Raw genomic sequence first — 22,098 nt, 5'->3', positions numbered from 1 at the left:
TACCGGTCATTCTGAGCTTGGTGAAGCATAATTCGAATGAGTCGATAATCGATGTGAAATCTATCTCTCAACGTACTCTGCATTTATGTTAGAAAGTCCTCTCGCGGTTGATTAACGTGAGGACGTCTAAAAATCATACGATCGAGACAATTCCTATGAAGACCACGTCAAGTCCACTTAGGTTGTCCGACGAGCATGGTAGTATGGCTCTAGGACATGGTGAATTGGCATCCTACTTGCAGGTCGAGAGGGTAAGGAAAGACAAAAATATCAGCAGGCCCTCTGTCGGCAGCTTTCAAAACTAATCAAGTTCCACAGTCCTCACATAATCTTCGTTGAATCCACGTGGAAGTCTGAATCCTCTGCGATGAATCCGGCATCGACAGACGACCATGCTTCAATGAATTTGGATACGTGTGATCAACATTGAAATCGTGTAGAAAAGTTAAGGCGCTCAATCCACATACCATTGATATCGATAGGACCGCTCTGGATACTCGTCACAAGGTCACCGTATTATCGACGTAGACACAACGTCCCTAAAATCCGTTGGACTATCCACGTGGAGTCAACGTTGGTTTACTATGGACCACCATAGACGCCCAAATCGATGTTAAATCAACGTGAAAGTCACGTGGATTTAAGGTAGAAAAATGCTATCCACCTAATCCACCTATCTCACGTGGATTCTACGTGGATGGTACGTGGTTGTTCCCATGGGGCGAGGGCCTCCGAGGGCTGCCGGCGGCACGGCGGCACGGCCCACCCCATCGACGGCGTCCGCGGCGCCCCGGAACGGTCCAACGGCCCCCTGTTCTCGCGGACGCTGTGTCCCTCTACGATCTTGTGTTTTTGTTGGGGAGCTGCTGGCCGTGCTGACTGGCCACCGCGCTCTGTCTCTCTCGCACCCCTGCAGGGCCCTGCCGGACGCCCCGAGAGCGAGTGAGAGAGTGCAGCGTGCAGCCTGCTACTGGCCGCGGCGCCGGCGTCTCAGTGTCACGGTCAGGGCGAGGCAGTGGCATGCGGTGCCGTTGGCTAGGCCAGCTCCGGGGAGAGAGAGAGGGAAGTAGGAATCCCAGACACGCCTTGACCAGCCAGCGCAGCCAGCGCAGCCTACCGCTTATCCAGCTGGGTGCCCATCGGCCGCCCCAGATCGGACTCGTTTACATGGCTCGCGCCTCGCACGGCCTAGCAAGGCGGTGCCGCACCCCGTTTCGTCGCTCCGTCTCTCTCGCACCCCGACGAGGCGTGCCGTGAGTGCGAGTGAGACAGAAGGCAGTGTTCGGGGAAGTGCCGACAGTGCGGCCGAAACCGTAGACTTATTTTGAGCTCCAGAGTGTCTAAATGGGACTCGAACCGAACGTGTGTCGCCACCAATAGATTGCCCTCGCGGCTCGGTCCCAGCCGCGGTCCCGGCGCGTGCTGCTCGTGGTCGTTTGGAGTCCGGGTGGGCGCCTGGCCTGCCTCCACGTTCTAATCCCACCGTAATTACCATTGGCGGGGCACGGCGGGGCGTTACGGTGTAGCCGACGAGCGTCAAGACAGAGTCGCTTTACTGCCGCAAAGTTATGCCGTCATAATATGTCAGCGCGGCGGGGCTGGCGGGGCTGGCGGGGCTGGCGGGGCAGACGGGGCTGGCGGCTGCGCGCGCCGTAATGTGATAGAGTTGACTTGTTAGCGCGAGTCATGCGCGCGGCGCGCAGGCACACCTGCTTGCCTGCCTGCCGGCCCACTTCCACGACAAGAGAGCCATCTGCGTTGTCGTTGCCGTTGCCGCGGTGCCGCGCCGAACCCCCCGCCGCGACCCGCCACTATTCATCTGCTCAAACATGCCGCCCCGCCCCGCCGGATTCGCCGGCTGAGACGCATGGCCGCCGTTACTCCGGTTGACAGTGCGACAGCGCGACACAACTATGGTAGTTCGTCACAATGGTTATTGTTGCGGCCTGAGCCCCCAGGCCGCCCCGGGCCGCGGCCAGACGCCGGCGCCGCTCTCTGCTCCGCTCTGCCTGTCGGAGAGCTCGGTCCTCGGTCCTCCGGGACGTTTCTCTGGTACAATACGCGCACCTGTTATGACGGGCGAGGGGGGACGGGATGCCCCCCGCCGGCTGCAATGGTCCAGTGAACCACATGCCTAGCGGCGCGCCCGGCCCGGCCGGCCCGCGGCGATGTGTCACCGCCAGACGACGTGCCGTTCGTTTTTTAGGATGCGCGCTGCGCTACGCCGCGCTACGCTGCGCCGCGCCGTGGAGTGTGGAGGCCGTGGAGGCCGTGGAGGCCGTGGAGGCCGTGGAGGCCGTGGAGGCCGTGGAGGCCGTGGAGGCCGTGGAGGCCGCGGAGGCCGTGGAGGCCGTGGAGGCCGTGGAGGCCGTGGAGGCCGTGGAGGCTGTGGAGGCCGTGGAGGCCGTGGAGGCCGTGGAGGCCGTGCCTCGGCGCTGCCTCGGCCGTGCCGCGGGTTTTGTTGGGCGGACATGACTCGACTGGATGGGACGGGGCGGCCTACCGGGATGAGGGGGGCCGTGGAGGCGGAGGCGGCGTGGTCCGCGTCGTGGCGGCAAGAAAGGTTTTCCGATAAGGCGGGATGGCGGTGCCTTCATCGCACACGTCGCGCCGTGCCGCCGCGCCGTCGTCTCGCGGGGAGTTGCGCAATAAAAGTGAAATTGTCGCGTCCTTTGAAAGATGGATGAGGTCGGCGACGCGACACAACAGTGAGGACGCCGTAGCTGTAAAAATGTTGTCCGACGGTTACCGGAGCCGAGATTTGAACCCGCGACCCGCCCTTTCTGCCCGCAGGCACGCAGCAGTCGCCGCAGGAGCACAGCGAGGCGACGCACGGCGTGGTGCACCCCGCGGCCCGCCACCAGTACACCGTGCACGGCCAGGGCGGCCACGTGGTGCCGACCCACGAGGTGGACTTCGAGGCCCTGCCCACGCACGCGCCGCACGATGACTTCGCCGACCTGCTGGACTTCATGCTCAACAACAAGGACCTGGACCGCGGCGGCTTCGTGCGCCTCGAGTCCGGCGACGAGCTGCCCAAGATCCACCGCACGGCCGGCGGCGGCCTCGCCGACGACTCGGGCAACCCCACCATCGCCGACATGCTGGGCGTCAAGCCAAGGTCAGTGTCACGCCAGTCCAATTTTCCGAGCCCGGGATGTCGACGGGTCCGTTTTTAAATCGAGAGTGATCGACTGCAGTGTACGTAACCGGCACGGCGGCACGGCACTGTACGGTCGGTACGGTCCAGAGCGCGGTGCGGCGCGGTGGCGTTTTGAGGCGCCCCGAGCGAAACCGAAAGCTCTGCAAAATGAGCGCCGCGGTGCGGTGCGGCTCGCCGGCGCGCTGCTCGCCGGGCTGGTTAAAGGCTCGTTTCGTTCAGTCGATCCGCTTTCCACTCCGCTAATAGCTGCCCGGCCGTCCCTGCCCGCCCTGCCGCGGTTGGTCGTGCGAAGCGGCGGGCGTCGGCGACGTCGACGTCATGTTTCGAGGGGTGTGCGCCGATTGGGCCTCGGGCAGCCACGCGCCGAGCCGGCAGTGCTTCGTCGTCTCCAGGAGTGCGAGAGAGACGGAGCGCACAAGCACTGCTCGGAATCCGACAACTGGCGTTCTCTCCTTCATCTGGCCCCGCCGTGCCGACTCGACCCCAGTACTAGTGCGTTTCGGCGGGCGGGCGGACGAGCAATTTGGCCCCGCCCGGCCCCGCCGTCTCATCCAAGTTTCGGCTACAGTGGCGGGTAATTTTGACCGCGCCGCCGCGGCTCGGGAGGGGAGAGGAGGGGAGGGGGGATGCGCGATTGGAGCATTATCCAACAGCGACACCCAGGCAGAGCCAGTGCGGTTGTCGCCGGCAACGCGCGGCTGACGGCGACCTGTAGCGCGGGGCGGGGGGCTTCGGGTGGCCGCCAGCGCCGCCAGCCCTGCCAGCGCCGCCACAGGCCGCCAGCCCCGTCTGGCCGCCTGGCTGAACTCGCCGCAAACAAGGGAAACTCGCCGGTAAAGCGCCGCCGCCTCGCCTCATCTGAGGCAGCACGGCGAACACCTCGCCCGCCCCCGCAACGACGTGCCCGCGCACGCGTACCCGCCCGGCCGGGAACATGCCCCGTTTGGCGTCTTAATCGTCGATGGCGATTGAGAGAACACTGCAGTCGCTTCATTCCGTTTTCCGGGGCTGCGCGTTTTATGTTCCTCTCCGCGATGGATGCTGCACTGCACTGCGGCACTGCGGTCGGTCGGTCGGTCTGGCTCTCGGTCTGGTTGGCGTTGCGGCCGCTCTGCAGCTATCGTGCCGCGCGCTTTAATCAGTGGGGCCTTGGCAGTGGAGGAGCGGCCTTGGTTGGCGAGGCCTTCCCTGGCAGGGCCTTGACAGCGCCTTCCTTGGCAAGGCAAGGCCTGCCGCGGCCTGCCGGTTCTCCTCGTCGGCAGGCTGCGCCACACGTCGAGCCCCTCGAGACACGTGACCTTTGCATGTGCTAGCGCGGCTTGCTCCCCGACGACGCCGTGCTCGCCGAGCTCGCCGTCAAGAAGGGGACGACCGCTCCGCTTTCGCTACCGCGTGGCGGCGGCGGCAGCACGTAGTTGGGAACGCCGCGCTGGGGCCGGAGAGCGACTCCAAACAACAGTGCTTCCGTCGCTCTCGCACGCGGAAGGCCGCTCCGCGAGGGTGCGAGAGAGACGGAACGGAGCGATGAAAGCGCTGTTGGGAATCAGACTACATAGGAGGAGACGCGCGGCCGACTGGAATTCGCGCCAACGAGCCGAACAAACACGGTGATGTAACAAATGCATGAGCGTGCGACACACAGACACACACACACACACACGCGCTGAATGGGCCGTGCCTCGCTAGGCCTCGCTAGGCCTCGCCCCGCCACCACTACACTAGGCCCGCCGCCGCTTCTTGTGTGCCTGGCGGTGGGGGGAGGACGCGACGCGAGGCGACGCGAGACGCTGCTGCGTCCCGGTGGCGGGACGAGCGCGATATTAGTTTATGGTCCTCCCCCTTCCCCCTCCCCTTCCTCCAGGACGCTCGCTGAGTGATGAGGCACACGAGCGGCATTGTGGAGACTGCGTCGCCGCGGCCTGCCTGCGGCCTGCCGAGCCTGCGGTCGGGAGGTGAGGCCCGGAGTGAGGCCTGGAGTGAGGCCTGGAGTGAGGCCTGGAGTGAGGCCTGGAGTGAGGCCTGGAGTGAGGCCTGGAGTGAGGCCTGGAGTGTGGCCTGGAGTGAGGCCTGGAGTGTGGCCTGGAGTGAGGCCTGGAGTGAGGCCTGGAGTGAGGCCTGGAGTGAGGCCTGGAGTGAGGCCTGGAGTGAGGCCTGGAGTGAGGCCTGGAGTGAGGCCTGGAGTGAGGCCTGGAGTGAGGCCTGGAGTGAGGCCTGGAGTGTGGCCTGGAGTGAGGCCTGGAGTGAGGCCTGGAGTGAGGCCTGGAGTGAGGCCTGGAGTGAGGCCTGGAGTGAGGCCTGGAGTGTGGCCTGGAGTGAGGCCTGGAGTGAGGCCTGGAGTGAGGCCTGGAGTGAGGCCTGGAGTGAGGCCTGGAGTGAGGCCTGGAGACTGGCCCGGAGGCAAGCCTGGAACTGTGGCGGCTGGTGGCGGCATGGCGACGCTGTTGGTTGCTTGCCTCACTTGTCACCGGTAATTCGCGGCCCCCGCGACGCGGCATGCAGGAATCAATGGTGACGTCATGGGGGAGTGGGGCCATTTGTCTGAGGCCAGAAATGCTCCTGGCGCGTCTCGACGTGGAGCAAGGCTCTTGGCCCGGAGAAATGCTCATTGGCTTGATGAAAATACTCTTGGTGCTGACTCACCACGTCGTTCTCCAGCTCCAGCTCCGCCCTAGTTTCTCATTGCGAATTTTGACGCGCGGGAACAACTTTTGGCGCGTGTCGTGTTCCGGACGCGGAATCTGAGTTTTCAATTTACACTGTGCCGGCCCTACCCCCACCCCGCCAGCTCGGAGTGAATCGAGTCGTAACTCAAAGCGCGCTGCGGCGGCACTGCGGGTACGCCGGAGTACGTCGCAGTGCCCACGACGGCGTCCTCCCCGGTTCCCCCCGCGCGGCCGGCGGCGCCGTCACCGCCGCCGCCTCGCGCACCATCTGCCCACGGTGCGTGTCACGCCGCGCGTCACGCCGGGCCCGTGACGTGACGTGACGGCTCGTGACGGCGTGGCCGCGCTGCCCGCGGACGCATGACGCCGATTTACGGTGGCGCCGCTGACGTGTGGACCGCGGCAGCGCCGAGGAGCGCAATCGCCGCCTCACAGTGGGCCAGAAGACCGGTGGAGGCGGCCAAAACTCTAGACGCGTTTTGAGCTCCAGAGTCACTAAACAGGCCTCGAACCGAACGTGTGACACCACCAATGGATTCCTCGTTCGGAGAGCAATCCATTGGTGGGGTCACACGTTCGGTTCGAGTCCCATTTAGCGACTCTGCAGCCCAAAACGCGTCTAGAGTTTTGGCCGCCTCCACTGGTCTTCTGGCCCACTGTGCGCCTGCGCCTTCCTGCTCCGCGTCGCTGCGCCACGATTGAGGCGCGGGTTCGACGCCCGTCGTCGGCCGGGGCTTTTCCTCGGCGCTGCAAGGGGACACTGGGGTGGCCTGCACATTTCGGATCGAGAAATGGAACTCGAGGCCGCACCAACGGACTTCCGTGCAGCGAGGAATCGTTTTGATTGGAGTCCCGTTTAGCGCCGCGTCCGCCGTCCAACTGGTCCTCGCGTCCCCGCCGTTCGGCGTTTCGCGCTTTCCGCCCGGCCAAGCCCGGCCACCGCACTGGAAGCCACGGGCCGCCACGGGCAAACGCGGCCATTATCGAGACACGTTTCCGCCGCCAATCACTCTGTCTCTCTCGCACCCATTGCCCCCGTGCACCGTGAGTGCGAGGGAGGCCGCACGCGGAATGCTCCGTTCGACAGCAGCCTGCGGTGCCGGCCCACTACGCACTTTGCATTGATGGAGGGCCCGTTGTTGATATTGTTTAGACGCCGCGGCCTTTTGGCCGCAGAGAGAGAGAGAGAGAGAGAGAGAGAGAGAGAGAGAGAGAGAGGCCATTGATGATGTTGCCCCGGCTTTCGCCACATCAAACAGCATGTCGTTTGCAACGAAACCGCGGCTCGCGCGGTCGCGGGCCGGACCCCCCAAAAAATGACCAACAAGAAGGAGCGGAGCGAAATCCATTATAGAAAAGCCGAGCGTCCAATCCGGGTCCGCCCCGCCCCACCCCGCCCCGCCCCGTTCGCGGATATCAGACTTGTGGACGGCATGCATGTGGACGGACGGGATGGGCGTTCGGTGGCGGTCGAATCCATTTTTCAGCGACGGTCGTGGAGCTCCGCTCGCGAAGAAGGGCGCCTTTTAGTTTTTCCAGCTTTTTGCAGTGGCGTGTCGGTCCGTCGCAGTGCTCACGAAGGGAGGATCGCCGTCTCTCTTGGTTTCTTTTCTTGTCGCGCGCTTGTCCCGCGAGCGCGTCGCCTCGCCTCGCCTCGGCCGCGCCGCGTGTCGCCGCCTCGACCACGACGACGGCGACGACAGCGCCATCGTGACGGCCTGGTGCTGTTGCCGATTCGGAATTCGGCGCCAGCACGACCCGGCTCGGCTCGGCTCGGCTCGGCTCGGCTCGGCTCGGCTCGGCTTCTAATTAAACGCCAATGTCTTGTCCCCCTGGTCTTGCACGCTGCACTGCAAGCTGCACTTCCTCGACGCCAATCGCAGAGATGACGCGGTCGCGGGGCTGCACAGTGAGCCAGAGGACCGCGGTGGAGGCAGCCAAAATTCCGGACGCGTTTTGAGCTCCAGAGTCGCTAAACAGAACTCGAACCGAACGTGTGACCCCACCAATGAATTGCTCTCCGAAAGCGGAATCCATAGGTGGGGTCACACACTGGATTTGAGTCCCTTTTAGCGACTCTGGAGCTCAAAACGCGTCTAGAATTTCGGCCACCTCCGGTCTTCGGGCCCAATGTGTGGCAATGGTCAGGAAGCGTGGACCGCACTTCTCTTCACAGTGTAACTCGGTTCTTTGTAGGAATTTATCCGTGGACGCGGCCGACTACCTACCAGTGTGGTCCCGGTGCTTGCTCATGTCGATTGCAGCGGCGCCACGGCCAAGCCGCAGCCGGCCCGGCACGCGCACGCACTTGGCCAGCACGGCGACGAACAACGAACGACGCCCTTTGGCAAACGCCTTTAGGAACTTTCTACTGCCTTCGCCTCGCGCCTCGCGCGGGCCGCGTCGTCCGTCGTGTGCTTTGCAGCCTCATCTCACACGCGGTCCGCGCGCGCGCACACTTGCACACACACACACACACAGACAGAGAGAGAGACGCGCGCGCACTCCTTACACTGTAGGCCCCATTCCGCATGCGACGAACCCGTAACGGCGTAACGTTTGCATGCCACGGGGCTGCAATTACATCGAGGAAGGAAGAAGACCACGCGTAGCGCGGCGGACACGGCCGTCGCGTCACTTACTGCTAAGCGACCTGGATCGCGCGCCGCACCGCCTCTCTCTCTCTCTCTCTCTCTCTCTCTCTCTCTCTCTCTCTCTCTCTCTCTCTCTCTCTCTCTCTGTGTGTGGATTGATTGGCTGCGACTCGCACCGTGAAATGGGAAGAAAGGCGGCGTTGCCTCGCGTTGCTCCTCGCTTCCTCGCGTTGGCTTTGCTTCGCGGCTTCGCGCGACGGCCTCTCGCTCCGCGTCGCCGCGGAATGCATAAAAGCGCGTAAAGCGTCCCAGCGAGCGCCGTTTGCAAATTACTGTTAAATGGAATGGGCTTTCGCGCGCGCGCGTGTCTCGTCGTGTGTGTGTGTGTGTGTGTGTGTGTGTGTGTGTATGCGCCCCATTTCTGCATCTCGCATGGATGGAATCCTTTCAGCTCACGGGCGGGCTGGCCGGGCTGGCCGGGCACGGTGTGTGTTGACACTGTCAACTCTGCTTTGCCAACTCGCAGTGCGGTGACGCCCGCTGCTGCTGTCATAATCCCATTTGTGCTCTATGCACAATCCTTGACACAATCGTGTGTGCGAGATCAATACAGGACACGTGCTTGTGCTTGCCGCGCGCCGGTTGTTCAAAGTGCCCTGTCTAATAACGTGAGCTGGTTTCCCTTCCTTGTTTGAGAGCAAGTCAGCAGAGGGGGGACTTTTCACGAAAGTGGCTGGCTGAACTGGCTGGGCTTCAGCCACCGCTGGCTGACCATTGTGGGAGGGGGCGAACGGCGTGTCCCGAGTCTCCGCTGCCGAGATTGCCGCTTGAGTTCGGGTCTATTGCCGAAGCGGTTCAGCCAAATCTAGCTGAGACAGCCGGAGCCGGACGGCACATGCAGCGGCCGCTGCGCTCGCTGGACCCGGCCGACGCCGCTGGCCGCCGGCTGGCCCGGGGCCGGGCCGGGGTCGGGCCGGGGCCGGCGACAGCTGTCTATCAAGCGTCAGCTGATCGGAGTTGGTACTCAAAGCAGACGACTCTCACCTTCATCCTCTCCTCTAGTGCTATTTAGCGACTCTGAGAACTGAAGAAACTAAAAGAGCGTCCAGAAATTTGGCCGCCTTCGCGTCTGTCTGTCACGGCACGGCAGCGCGCTCAACGCAGTGGCACGCCACGCCAAGGCTCGGCTCAGGTGCGCCACTCGCCGCCACGCCACCCGCCGGCCGACGGCCGGCCCGGCCGGCCGGTCCGAGCTGAGCGGGCGAGCGCGGGCAGGCTTCAGCCACTTCTGTAGCGCCGCCAGCCAAGCTTGGCTGGACCCAGCCAGCCACCCGACTGATGACGGACGGTGCCACTTTCAGCCAAGCGAGCGCCCGGTGGCTGAGCGTTCAGCCAGTTCAGCCAGCCACTTTCGTGAAAAGTCCCCCCTCTGCAAGTCAGTCGAGGAAGTCTCTCTGCTGGGCTGTTTTACTTTTTCATCCGGTGTGTTTGGCCGTGACCAGAGAGAGGGGAGGGGGAGGTCCATTATTTTTGAAACAGGGTTGGCAGCGGGCTGAGGGAGGACTCGGGAGCTGCTTTCCACGAGTCGGGTCAGTTCGGCGCCGGGACCGAGCCGGGACACTGATTCCACGTTGTCGCTGTCGCACTCGTCGGGCGTGCCGTAGGGTCCGTAGGGGTGCGAGTGAGACGGAGCGGCGAGCAGCAGTTGCGAACTAGCGGGCAGGTCGCGGGGCAGTCCGTTGGGCTGGGCTGCCTGTCCGGCCCGTCCGGCCCGGCCCCGGGGGAGCCAAGTTTCGTGTCCTTTTGCCTCTTTCGCGTTTTGCCGGTTTGCCCGGCCCAAACAGCGGTCGCAGTAAAGCCAGCAAACTCGCCGGCCCGGCGCCGCGTCCATTTGCAAGTTGGCCGTTTGGCCAGTGGGCCAGCGGGCCGACCGCTGCTGTCTCTCTCGCACCCTCACGGCGCGCCCTACGGGGAGAGAGGGAGAGAGAGAGAGAGAGAGAGGAGAGAGAGAGAGAGAGAGAGAGAGAGAGAGGGGGGGGGGCGCCGGAGGCACTGTTCGGAATCAGCCCGCTGCTCGGCGCGGCGGCCCTGACCCTCGCAACCTGGCTGCCGCCGCTGCCGCCACCGGGCTGGCGGGCTGGGCTGGCGGCTGGCCCCCCTTCCTTCTTTCTCCCGGGGCCCAGCGGCCCCGCGACGCAGCCCCAGTGGCCGCATTCGCAGTGCAGTGGCCTGCGGCTGCCTCTGTGGCTGCCTGTGGCCTGCGTCGCGACGTCCTGTGGCTCTGTGGCGGGGCGGGGCGTGGCGCCCGTTGCCAGGGCGACGCGCAGCAGTGTGACGCGTAATGATTCAAGATGCCACTCACTGGGCGCTCCACTCGCTTCAGCGCGGTGGCCCGCTGCGCCACGGCCTCGTCAGCCTCGTCCCATCGTCCTCTCGTCCCCTGCCCCTCTCTCTCTCTCTCTCTCTCTCTCTACCCCCCCCCCTCTCTCTCTCTCCCCCCCCCCCCCTCTCTCTCTCTCTCTCTCTCTCTCTCTCTCTCTCTCTTCTCTCTCTCTGTGTGTGTGTGTGTGTCTGTCTGTCTGTCTGTCTGTCTGTCTCTGTCTCTTTCCCTGACTCTGAAGGGTGCCACATGCTGGGTCGGTGCACACTGCTCGCTGCTCGAGGTGGCCGTCGAACCCCCGGCCGTCTCGGCAACGCCGTTCCGTCGGACACGGCTGCGTCCGGGACTGCCTACCCTGCCGGGCTGTAGGCGAGGCAAGGCAAGCATGGCGCCCGGTGGCATACGATGATCATATGCGGTCTAGCCCTTAATGGTAATGGTAATGGGGGCTAGGCAGTCCCGGCGCCCTGGCCGTCGAGCGGGACTGCCTAGCCTCGGAACGGCGGGCGCCGTGGCGGGGCCGGCCGGGCGGGGAGGCAATGGTGAAAAATGGTTTGATGATGAAAGTTGCGATGTGGTTCTGCGGCGGATTGGAGCCCATCCCGAGCCGGATTTCTCCGCGCTCGCTCACACACACACACACACGATCCGGCATGTCGCTGCGTTGTCCGGCCCTCGCACCCGTCCGCGCCACAATGGACCGGAAAGCGCCTTGTTATAGTTTCCCCCCGCGTGCTGACCCCTCTCCGTTCCCCCCCTTCCCCCTTCCCCCTTCCCCCTTCCCCCATTCCCCTCGTCAGATTGGCCGGGAAGCCGCGGATACGGCGCGCTGTGGTCCTTTCATAAAAGCGGCGGCCTGCCCGGCGGAGCCCGGCGGAGCCTCGCACTCTGTCTTGGTCATCGCCATCGCCCGGCCGCCGGTCGCTCGCTCTCTCGCTCGCTCTCGCCGAAATTCCCCGGGAAATGGAACAGAAGAAAATAAGGGGGAGCAAAGGAGGGGGGAGGGCCGCCGCCTCCAGGCTGCCACACTGCCACCGCGTGCGATGGAGTGGAGCCGCGACCCCCTTGCTGAGCCAAGCAGGGGGCGGGAGTGGGGGAAAAGAGGGCTTTGCAGTGCCATAGTGTTTGATGGTGTAGTGCACACACCCGTTTTCCGGGTCTGAACATGTCGCCGGCTTCCCCCCCTCCCCCGCTGTGAACGCTGGCGTTAGTACTCTGTAAGTGAGTGAGTCAATGAGTGTGCGTGCGTTGGCGTGCGTGCGCGTCGTGCGTGACTTACGAGCTACAAAGCGGCAGTGACTCAGCTGCCCCCCTCCCCCTCCCCTTATCGGCCTTCCGGTGCACTGTCCATGCGGCGCTTGGGGTTACTTACGCAGATTAGTTTCTAATGAGTGACCGGGCGGGGCGGGGCGGTGTCGGTGGGGTGCAGTGGCGGGTGGGGCGAGGGTTGGGGTTGCATGCAAGGGCGTGGCGCGGACGCAATAGCAAGGCCCGAAGGCCTGGCGTTGAGGTTCGAGCCACTGCAGCAAAAGTGAAGGAACTAAGCTGATCCAATTTAAGTTTTTTTTTTGGGGGGGAGGGTGTCTAAGAAGTACGAATTGTTTTGTTTTCGGCAAACCGCAATCTATTTCTGGCGGTGTGTCGTTGTCGCGCCGAAGTGCGGCTGTGACATGGATCCTTCCTTCCCGAGGGCAGCAGGGTCTTCTTCCTGGCGTCGCCCGGGGCCCTGTTCCTCCAACGCTGCAACGTGACTCAATCCAGCTGGCGCGATGGCGGTCCGGTCCAGTCCGCTTTACGGCCGCGGCGCCGCAGTCCGCGCACAGTGCAGCGGCGCGTGTTGCTGCTGGACGCGGAGGTGGCCGTGGCCACGGCGTGGCGCCGCCCGCACCGCCGCACCCCTCGACCACGGCGTCGACCGCGGCGGCACGGCGGCGGCAGCGATTGTCGCTCGTAAAACGCGATCCGCGCGACAATGTCCGCCGCTCTCATTCCGACGTCGACGCCGAGGTGCCGCCGCGGGGGTTCGAACTTTATTGGCGCGGCGGTCATCGGCCACCTCCCCGCCGCCGTGCCACCCCCGTCCTGGTCATCCCCGCCGCGGCGCTGCTCTTTTTATCGGTGTGCTTTCCTCCACGCCCTGCAGCGCGTCGAGCAGGATTTGCGTGCCGCGGCGCCTCGACGGCGTGCTAATCCTGGACGTGGACTATCGCGCTGCATCAGCGGGCCGAGGACGGCCGAGGACGCGGCGCGACAAATCAGCAGCGAGTGGCGGCACTGGCGGCACTGGTGCGTCGTGATGAACAACTGCAGCTCTCGTCGCCGGCGTCGCGTCGCCCTCTCTCTGTCGCACTCGCGGGGCGCGCCGCAGGGGTGTGAGGGAGACAGTCCTCCGCTCGCGTGCCGCGGCCGCCAATTCCGGTGACCTTGCCGTCGGCCGGGTCGCGGGGTCCGGGGCGGGGCCAGGGCGGGGCCAGGGCGGGGGCGGCGAGGGGGTGCGCTCGGCGGCACCGCGGCAGCGCGGCGCACGTGGCGTTGCTCGGCGACAAGGTCGTCGTCGTGGTGGTCGTGTCGCGCTGGCGGCGGCGCGTCACCCGGATCGAAGTGGGCGCCTGCTTGCGCTTGCTGGCGTCCGGGTCATGCTTCCAGTGCAGCAGTGCAGCGTCGGCGTTGGCCGCTTCGTGACGCCAGTGCTTCGCCTTCTTTTTCCGAGCCTAGCCAGCAAGCTGATTACTGATGCCGCCTAGTGCCACCAGGCTGATGGTCCTGGCCGTGTACGCCTCTCGCTCCGGTGGCGCGCCGCTTTAAACGAGACGCGCTCTCTTTCTCTCTCTCTCTCTCTCTCCTCTCTCTCTCTCTCTCTCTCTCTCTCTCTCTCTCTCTCTCTCTCTCGCTCGCTCTCTCTCGCTCTCTCACCGATTTTCCGCGCGCCCTTTCATTTATTCGGGATTTCCTTTTTTCGGCCTCGACGAACGCGCCACGCCGCGCCGTCGTGCCGTGCCAGGTGGCCGATTTCCCTTTACCTTCAGGTTGAATCAGACAGTGTCGCGCTGTCTCTCCCACACTCCCCGCGAGTGCGAGAGAGACAGAGCGCGTCGGGGCGCGTCCCGCGGTGAGGGCACAGACGCAAACGACGGATTCGCTGGGCCGCTTGCTTCTTTCCCCCGAGTCGTCGTGGTCGTCGTCTGCTCGGCTGTGCTTCCTAATTTTCCACCTCCCGGAGGCTCTAAATGAGGGCGGCGGGGCGCGGCCGCACAAAGGGGACTATTTGCACGGCGGCTATGCCGCGGCGGTGCCGTGGCGGTACAAGAGGGCCACGACGGTCTTCGTCATCGGCAGCACTCGGCACGCGCCGCCAGCGCGGCCGGCATGCCGCCAAGCCCTCGCCGATGTCGCCGCCAGGCTTGACGTCCACGGCGGTGTGTCCGCAGGGCCGCGGCGCCGCCGTCGCGCCCCGGGCGCGGTCACGAGAAGGCGCGCCCGGTCAGCTTGCCCCTCGCCGGCAGTGGGTGGATGTCCGAGTCCACCACCCACGCCCCCTCCCCCTCCCCCTCCCGATTGTCATGATTCACGCCGCCCAGGCCTGCCAAGCGCCCTGCCCGCTCCGCCCCAGCGGCGCCATTACAATTGCTAATAACGATATTAGCTCGTGTTCTTTAATTACATGGTCGAACCCCAGCGGGCCGATGCCAGCCAGGGCCCTCGCCGCTGTCTCTCTCGCGCGCTGGCGGCGCGCCCCGCCAGTGCGAGCGAGGCGAAAGCGGCGCTGGTGGGGAACAGCCGGCAGCGCTGCCCCCGGCCTGGCCTCGCCTGGCCCTGGCCCCTCTTGTAGGGCCCGGCGGCCGCCACTCCGGACTGACTCGACTCGGCCCAGCCGGCACGCCATATCGCAGTGCCGTGGGCTTATCTTCCTGTTTGGGGGTCATTCGGGCCGCGGCGTGGTGTGGCGTGGCGAGCCACCTGCCCGAGAGGCAGCACGAGGGGGATTGGGATTACGGTGCCGCCGCTGCTCCAGTTTGAGACGACCCGCCCCGGGTGGAAGGATCTGCAGTTAAAACTATATGACAAAACAGGAGTTTTTCTGTTGTAAAATGTATTGTTTTAAGTGAAAAAAAAAATTAAAAAATCAAGAAGTTAAAAGTAACTTTTAAGAGAAAAAAAATTGTAGTTAAACTGTAGTCAACTGCAGTAAAACTGCAGTTTAACTATGCAAAAACTACCAGTTATTTGGAACAACTATAGTTTCTCCCTCATTTTCGTGCTAGTTAAACTGCAGTCAATCTGCAGTTCAACCTTAGTTTCGAACAACTTAAAAGCCATTTGAAATAACTAGACAGAGAGTAGTTGGGGTTCAGTTTCCGAAAAGAGAGTGAAAATTCAAAAGCCTCAGCCCTGTTATCACTTTGCCACCTTAGGTGTTTTCAACCTTAGGTGTTAGTGAGTGGAGTCACCTCCTCTCGGAGTTGATCACTCGTAAAAACAGGGGGTCTGCACGGGATAGGCTGGGGCCGGTGGCTCGAGCGCAGGGGTGACGTCACGTTCCTATCTTTTCATACCAACCTAAATAAAAAACAAGGCTGCAATTCTCGGACCTTTTAATCCACAGTAATAGTCAAAATAATACAAATATATGCTTTTTGGAATCTTAAAATGATCACACGTATTTCAAGTGGCAGGTGATGATCGTGTACGTTAATTTAAAACCATCACTCGAAAGTCGTTCGGGGTGATGCGCGAGGTTGCATCACTGCGTTATTTGAGTTGCTCCAGCAACAGAAAGAAGCGTCCTTTTCCGCGCTGCTCATCGTCACATCAACATTGGAGGACTTTTTGGTCATTTTCTGAAAATGCCGACTGGTGGTTCTTATGATACTGCGAGATGCTGGGTCCCAGGATGCGTAAACCAGAAGATTCCGGACAGGTTCAACACAACCGTCAAGTTGTTCAAGTTTCCTGCTGCGGACTTGCCTAGGTAACATAACCGCACATAAATTGTTTATATTTATTGTTTCGAAAAGCATGCTGTTCTAAGTGCAATTTCCTCTCAGATGCAGGAAATGGCTGAAAGCTGTGGGCTCGACGTACTTGCTTTCCCTCACCACCCAACAGGTGAAAGCCAAGTTCATTTGCTGTGCACATTTTCGTGACTACGAAATCAGGAAGAACAAAGTCAAAACTACATTGGTGACTTCTGCCGTCCCTTCACAATTCCCGCCTGAAGTGTGTCCCCTTCCTGATGAACTGGTGGAGCAATGGCCTCAGAGTATGGCGAAGGAGAATCAGTGTGGAAGGGAGCTCGACTCCAGTGAATGTCAGCTTCAAACTTCTCTGTCTGCGTCAACTCCGAGACCCCTTCAGATACTTGGACTCAATCAAGTGTCGGCTGCCGGAGTGCATGCTGGAGGTTCATCTCAGCAGGCATCCTTGAAGCCTGACTCTGGTTCAAAGATGAATGTTGACATTCACTTTCTGGATGATCCAAGTAAGTGCAACACCCCCGCAAGTCTCCACCTTACTCTTAAAATTTCATGTTGCGTAGGTTCATGACGGGTGCTCTATGAGCAGCATGTTTATGTTTGTAGGGGTTAAATATTTATTTTTCAGGCCTCCCACATGGGAGTCACGTGAGTAGAATTCCATCTACTAACATTAATTCAAGGGATTACTAAAATTCTGTCTGAAAAATTCGCAGTTGACAGCCAGTGGGAGCTCGTGAACTTGGTTTTGTACCGCCACAAGGAAGACAGAGGTTTTCTTCGTGCCATCTCAGCTAATCTGAAAGTCGAGCCACCACGGTGCACAGTGGTAAGTTGTTTTATTGAGACTTGAGTACATTTGTATGTAGAATGTCCTGGTTGTCACTCTCAGTTTTAGTATTAATCTGGTCCATTTTATTTTCTTACAGGTAGTGGTGCAGTAAATGTCAGCGGGTGGCAGTTGAGCTGTGAGCTGTACAAATCAATGAGAACTCCTTCCCTGGGACTCTTTGGACTTCCTCGTAGCATGGGCTAAGTCTTAAATCTTGTGGAACCTCAGTTACCATCTTTGTGATAAGAAACTTTGCCTTCATCTGTCAAGATTGCGAATTGTAATATTTTATGTGATACCTTTGTGTTTATATTCTTATTTTTCTCTTGTGAACCATGAGGTTCCACTTTTTGTGTAACATCTGTGACGACATCTGTGATCGGACCTAGCTTCTCACTTCCATCTTTTTTGTGGATGTGGTCCCTAACTTAGAGAGCTTTTAATCATAAATTTACATATTGATTGTTGGGAGGGAGGGGAATAACTTCACGGCTCACCGCTTCCTTCAAGGTGCAGATTCAGTTCTTTAAATGTGTATTCATTTTCTGTTTGTGTCTTATCTTTTGATGAGACGTCATACCTTACTCATTTTTTATCGTTTTCAGTATTTTATTAGTTTTCTAGTTGTGTGAACCATTTAATAGTTAGGATTTGTCTCTTGCTTCTGTGCTTCTGTGAAATTTCCTTGATTGGTGCATGGAAACATACTAAGTATGTCTGCAAGGTGTGTATGTTAGGTTTAGAATTCAAACCACATTTCTCATGATATTTTTAAGTGTTGAACTATGTGTTGTCTGCTGACTACTTTCTTTTTGTTTTATTATTTTAGTGTGACCGAACTTTAAACGTTCCAGTCAATTTATTTATTTTTGAGTGTTCTCTTGCTTGTCATCATACCATGTACTAGTCAATCAAGGAGAGGTTTCCTGTTCAATTATTTGTCTGTTTGCTATTCAGAATTAAAACTGAATTCTGCGCAATTTGTATGTATCTTTTGCACCACCCAGCCCCAGCACTGGTGCGTGATGAGGTTATGTTGTTGACAAGTATGGAAGCGAAACCACCTCTGCACGCCTTAATTCACTACCTCGTTGACTCAAAAACAAAAAGAATACCAAAATCTCAAATTTCGCTGAAATTTCAGCCAGAATTTTGAAAAACATCCTCAGAACTCAAAAAACTAAAATAAAAACATTTACTGTGAACTGTATTAACTGAGGCAATCTTTCCTCTTCAAAGTAGCGGGGTACCTAAGTTGATGTTGTCGAAAATAAGCTTGAACTAAAAAACACAGCGTTGGGAGAAAAATGCCCACGATTTTATTCCGTTTTTGTATCGTACGTTGGTATGAAAGGATGTGAACGTGACGTCACGCCCAGTACCGCCATATTGCTTTCTTCGAGCGAGTGGGGGAATAGCGTGGCCGTGGGGTCTCTCATAAACGGAGTTCATTACTCTATGCGTAAAAAATATACTTCGCATCGGGGGCTAATGCACTTGGGGGCACAGCGATCGGAGCCTAACCAAACTACGACCCGTAGCCGTACTCGAGAGGAAAGTTGTACTCAAAGTTATTTCCCTAATATTCCACCTATCGAGGTCAATCCTTTTGTGGTAGAGTCATAGCATCTCAAATATTTGCCCTGCACAGAGTTTGATCCAAAAATATTCCTCTGATCGGCTGCAAGAACACTTTTAACTCGAAGGCGTAAATGATGCGACACTAGCGCCACCTAGCGGGTGATGCACTAAGTGTCCATTTTTGCGGTAGTCAATATGTTTTGCTCCAACTTCACTCAACGAAAGTGTTATTTAATACTACTAGCATGTAATATTATGTTTATTTTAAAAAGGGTATATGAAGGACTTAACAGAATTACTTTGATTTAGATTTAATAAAAAAAATCAAAACTAAGAATTTTTCTGCATCTTTTAAACTACAAGCAATTTTAGAGTAATCCTATGTAAAGTTGTAGTCCTCTTCATGACAAACTTGCATTTTATTACCAATTTTAATTTTAAACTGTCCGTATAAAAAATGTAAGCGCAAAATATTTTGGACCCTTGCGACAAGTCAGTTTACATAAACTTGTCGCAGACTTAAGGTTACTTTGTCTCTCTAGGGAGGCTAACTTTAAAAAAGGGGAAACTTGCATAAATTTTTAAACAGCGAACAACTATACCATTTAAAGTAAAGCCGACTGTATTAGCTATAAACCTTAAACGTTTGCTTTTAACCTGATACTTTTTTTAAAGGGAGATGACAAAAAATTCAACGTAAACCTCATCTGCTTTAAAAGCAATGAAGCAGCCACTGTAATTTTGAGTTCCCCTAGTGGTATGTAACTTTTACTTGATACAACTAGAAGATTGCATAAGAAGTATGGAAACGTACTAGTTTTGAGACATAACTATCAACGTTAGTATGTCGATAAGAGAATATGTTTAAAATACATACTAAGTACGGAAACATACTAGATGAGAGACAGTTTTTGAATATTTATTTTCAGCAGTCGCTTTACTTCCAGAAATGGATATTAAGTAAATTGTAACTGAAACTTAAACTGAACCTCCAACTGAACTTCAAATCAACACTAAAACAACATTGTGAACTGACAGAAAACTACAATTTCAACTGCAAAGTGGAATTGTATTTAGTCTTCAGTTTCTTTTTAAAACTAACTTTAGTTCGGGAACTGCAGTTTTGGTACTGTAGTTGAAACTACAGTTTAACTAAAGATCCTTCCACCCGGGGCGTCCTGACGGTCCTGACGGCCCCGGACGGCCCAGGACTCGCAAGGACTCGCCGCCAAAGGGCAGCGCACACAGTCTTTCTAATCCCGCACCAGGTTCATTCCGAACACGGCTTACGTCCGTCTCTCTCGCACTCGTGGGGCGTCCCGCATAGGCCCGTGGGGGTGCGAGAGAGACGGAGCGCCGCGGTAATCAGCAGCGAAAAGGCAGACTGGTCCGCTCTCCTCTGCGCGGCCTATATGGCTGCCGGTGCGGGCTCAGCCTGGCTCAGCCTCGGCCAGGTCGGATTGGCTGCAAGCCTCCCTGCAGACCGATGCCGAGAGTCTGTCTCTCTCGCACTCATGGGGCGTTCCACACAGGTGCGAGAGAGGCAGAGCGACGAAGACGACTCTCGGAAATCGGTCTGCTGGCCGCTCCAGATGCGTTCGAACCGACGGCTCCACCGCGGCATCGGATCGGGGCCGTGGGACCGCGAGGTGTGAACGCCGCGCCGCGCCACGCCGCGCGAGCGGCAGCGCGAATAAGAACGGAGATGATTCGATTCAAGCGAGGCGATTGCTGAATATCGAACAGCGGGAAACCATTTCCAATTCAAACTTTGCAAAACACTTAATTTATTTCATCCATTATAGAATTATTCTTGGTAGATCCCGTTGACCGTTCTGAAACCTTGATTGCGTTTGCTAACGCTTTTCTCGTTTTGTTTTCCAGGTGAGTCGTGTTCTGCCTTTCCAGTGCAGGGCCTGCCAGGCGTCGCTTCGAAGTGGCCGTGGCGAATGAGCGCAACGGTAGGCCTGCATCCAGCCACTCTTTGCGGAGGCCTGCGCGGGCCTGCGAGCTCCGCGTGTCGAATGCGCCGTCGCCTCGTCTCTCTCGCACCGCCACGCGACGCCGCGACGCCCCGCGAGTGCGAGGGAGACGGGAAGCTGCCGCAGCAGGCCGTGTAATCGTGTCCCGCTCTCATCAGGCGCCCCCGCCGGGGCTGCTTGCCGCTCGGCTTGCCGCTTGCCCGCTCCGCGCTCCGCTTCCGGGCCCAAACTAGACTGGACGACTTAACCTCTCTTTTTGTTGTGTCTGTTTCCTCCTTGCCTTTCTTTCTCTCCCCCGCGGGGCCCTCTTCTTCTTCTTCTTCTTCGTCCTGCTCCCTCGCGTAATGTCACGGTCGTGGTGCGGGGCGGGGCGGGGCGGGGCGGGGCAGGGCGGGGTCCCTGGGGAGCGGGGCGACAGCTGACAATCCGCCAGATGAGTCGCTGGCCGTAATCGCACACCTGTTGTGTTGGGTGTCGTCGACGCCGTGCGCTCCCCGCTCCTCCAGAAGGCCGTGTAGTGCCCGTTAAGCCCCGTGCAGCCCGCCCCGCCACAGCGGGCCAGAAGACTGGTGGAGGCGGTCGAAATTCCGGACGCGTATTCAGCTGCAGAGTCGCTAACCAGGACTCGAACCGAACGTGTGACCCCACCAATGGATTGCTCTCCAGACGAGGAATCCATTGGTGGGGTCACACGTTCGGTTCGAGTCCCATTTAGCGATTCTGCAGCTCAAAACGCGTCTAGAATTTCGGCCGCCTCCACCACACTGTGCCCGTGCAGCACCTTGCCATCTCGCCGTGGTTCCGGGACGCCAGTTGTGTTGTATTTCTATTAGCACCGCTGCCGGCGCACGCGGTGCACCTTTCCATCTCGCATGCCGGAGGGCTGGCGGGTTGGAGGGCCGCTGCTTGACCACAGGACGAGGGGTCGACAACTACCTCGAGCCGTGTACGAGGTAGTATATATTACCGGTAATATAAGTTATATAGGGTAATATAAGGTAATATACGGAAATAAAACAACGGTAATATATGATAAAAGAAGATGAGAACGTGACACAGTATCCTTGACTAAGGCTAAAATCAGGAGTTCTGGCTAGAATTTTGGTATTATGCAGACCTTACCCTCGTTTCATGACAGCGCCCCCTGTCAGATAAAAGGTATGCAACCCGATGCAACCTATCTGACAAAAGTATGGCGCGTAGCTTCATGTCAGATTGAACACGGACATCAAATCCGAATTTCTTCCTGTCGCAAGGAGAAGCCTAATAGCTTTAACACCTTGATACCAAGGTTCAGTGAGGCAAGTTTAACGTTAGTTTAGGTTAGAAACAAGCAAATCACAGAAATATGTGGTAATATAGTGGTAATATAGTGGTAATATAGTGGTAATATAGAGGTAATATACGGTAATATAGGGTAATATAGGGTAATATACGGTAATATACGGTAATATAAGGTAATATAGAGGTAATATAAGCTCTGCGTACGAGGTAATATGGGAGTTGTCGACCCCTCGCCACAGGACTGCAAGGCGCCCGTCCGTCTGTCTGTCCGTCTGTTTGTCCGCCCGTCTGTCCGCCCGCCCTGCTCATCTCTTAGCGCCCGGCGTGCTCGATGCAGGTGGCTGCTGCGGTGCGGTCACGCGGTCCGATTCATCGCTCTGTCTCCGTCGCACCCCGCCGGCACGCCCCGTGAGTGCGAGAGAGACGGCAAACTATAAAGGCCCTGATGAAAACGTATGGGCAGCGCGGCGCAGCGCGGCCGCTATCCCTTGCGGTGCAGCGCCCAGAAATTAAATGCCCAAATTTGACAGCTCATTACGCGAGCAGCTGGCCGACCCTCGACACTGCTTTCGTCGCTCTGTCTCTCTCGCTCTCGTGGGGCGTCCCGTAAGAGTGCGAGAGAGACAGAGCGACGAAAGCAGAGTTC

The 22,098-nt window shown here is 58.7% G+C and overlaps 2 protein-coding genes across 2 annotated transcripts in view; both read left to right on the top strand.

Moving 5' to 3' along the window:
* LOC117649102 (extracellular serine/threonine protein CG31145) overlaps positions 1 to 22,098 on the top strand; it is an 87,591-nt gene that overhangs the window by 11,011 nt on the left and 54,482 nt on the right. Inside the window, exon 2 of the mRNA XM_034391544.1 lies at positions 2,794 to 3,121. Coding sequence (XP_034247435.1) covers positions 2,794 to 3,121 — 328 coding nt within the window. The remainder of the gene's footprint in view (positions 1 to 2,793; positions 3,122 to 22,098) is intronic.
* On the top strand, positions 15,300 to 17,585 carry LOC117649104. Its single transcript, XM_034391546.1, has 4 exons — positions 15,300 to 15,769; positions 15,846 to 16,279; positions 16,490 to 16,602; positions 16,703 to 17,585. The coding sequence occupies exons 1-4, from the start codon at positions 15,645 to 15,647 to the stop codon at positions 16,715 to 16,717; spliced, it is 687 nt and encodes a 228-aa protein (XP_034247437.1). The 5' UTR covers positions 15,300 to 15,644; the 3' UTR covers positions 16,718 to 17,585.

Source organism: Thrips palmi, unplaced genomic scaffold, assembly GCF_012932325.1.
Source record: "Thrips palmi isolate BJ-2018 unplaced genomic scaffold, TpBJ-2018v1 HiC_scaffold_4, whole genome shotgun sequence".
Taxonomy (NCBI): Eukaryota; Metazoa; Arthropoda; class Insecta; order Thysanoptera; family Thripidae; genus Thrips; species Thrips palmi.
Note: the sequence above shows the minus strand (reverse complement) of the source record. Positions and strands in the feature narration are given on the sequence as shown.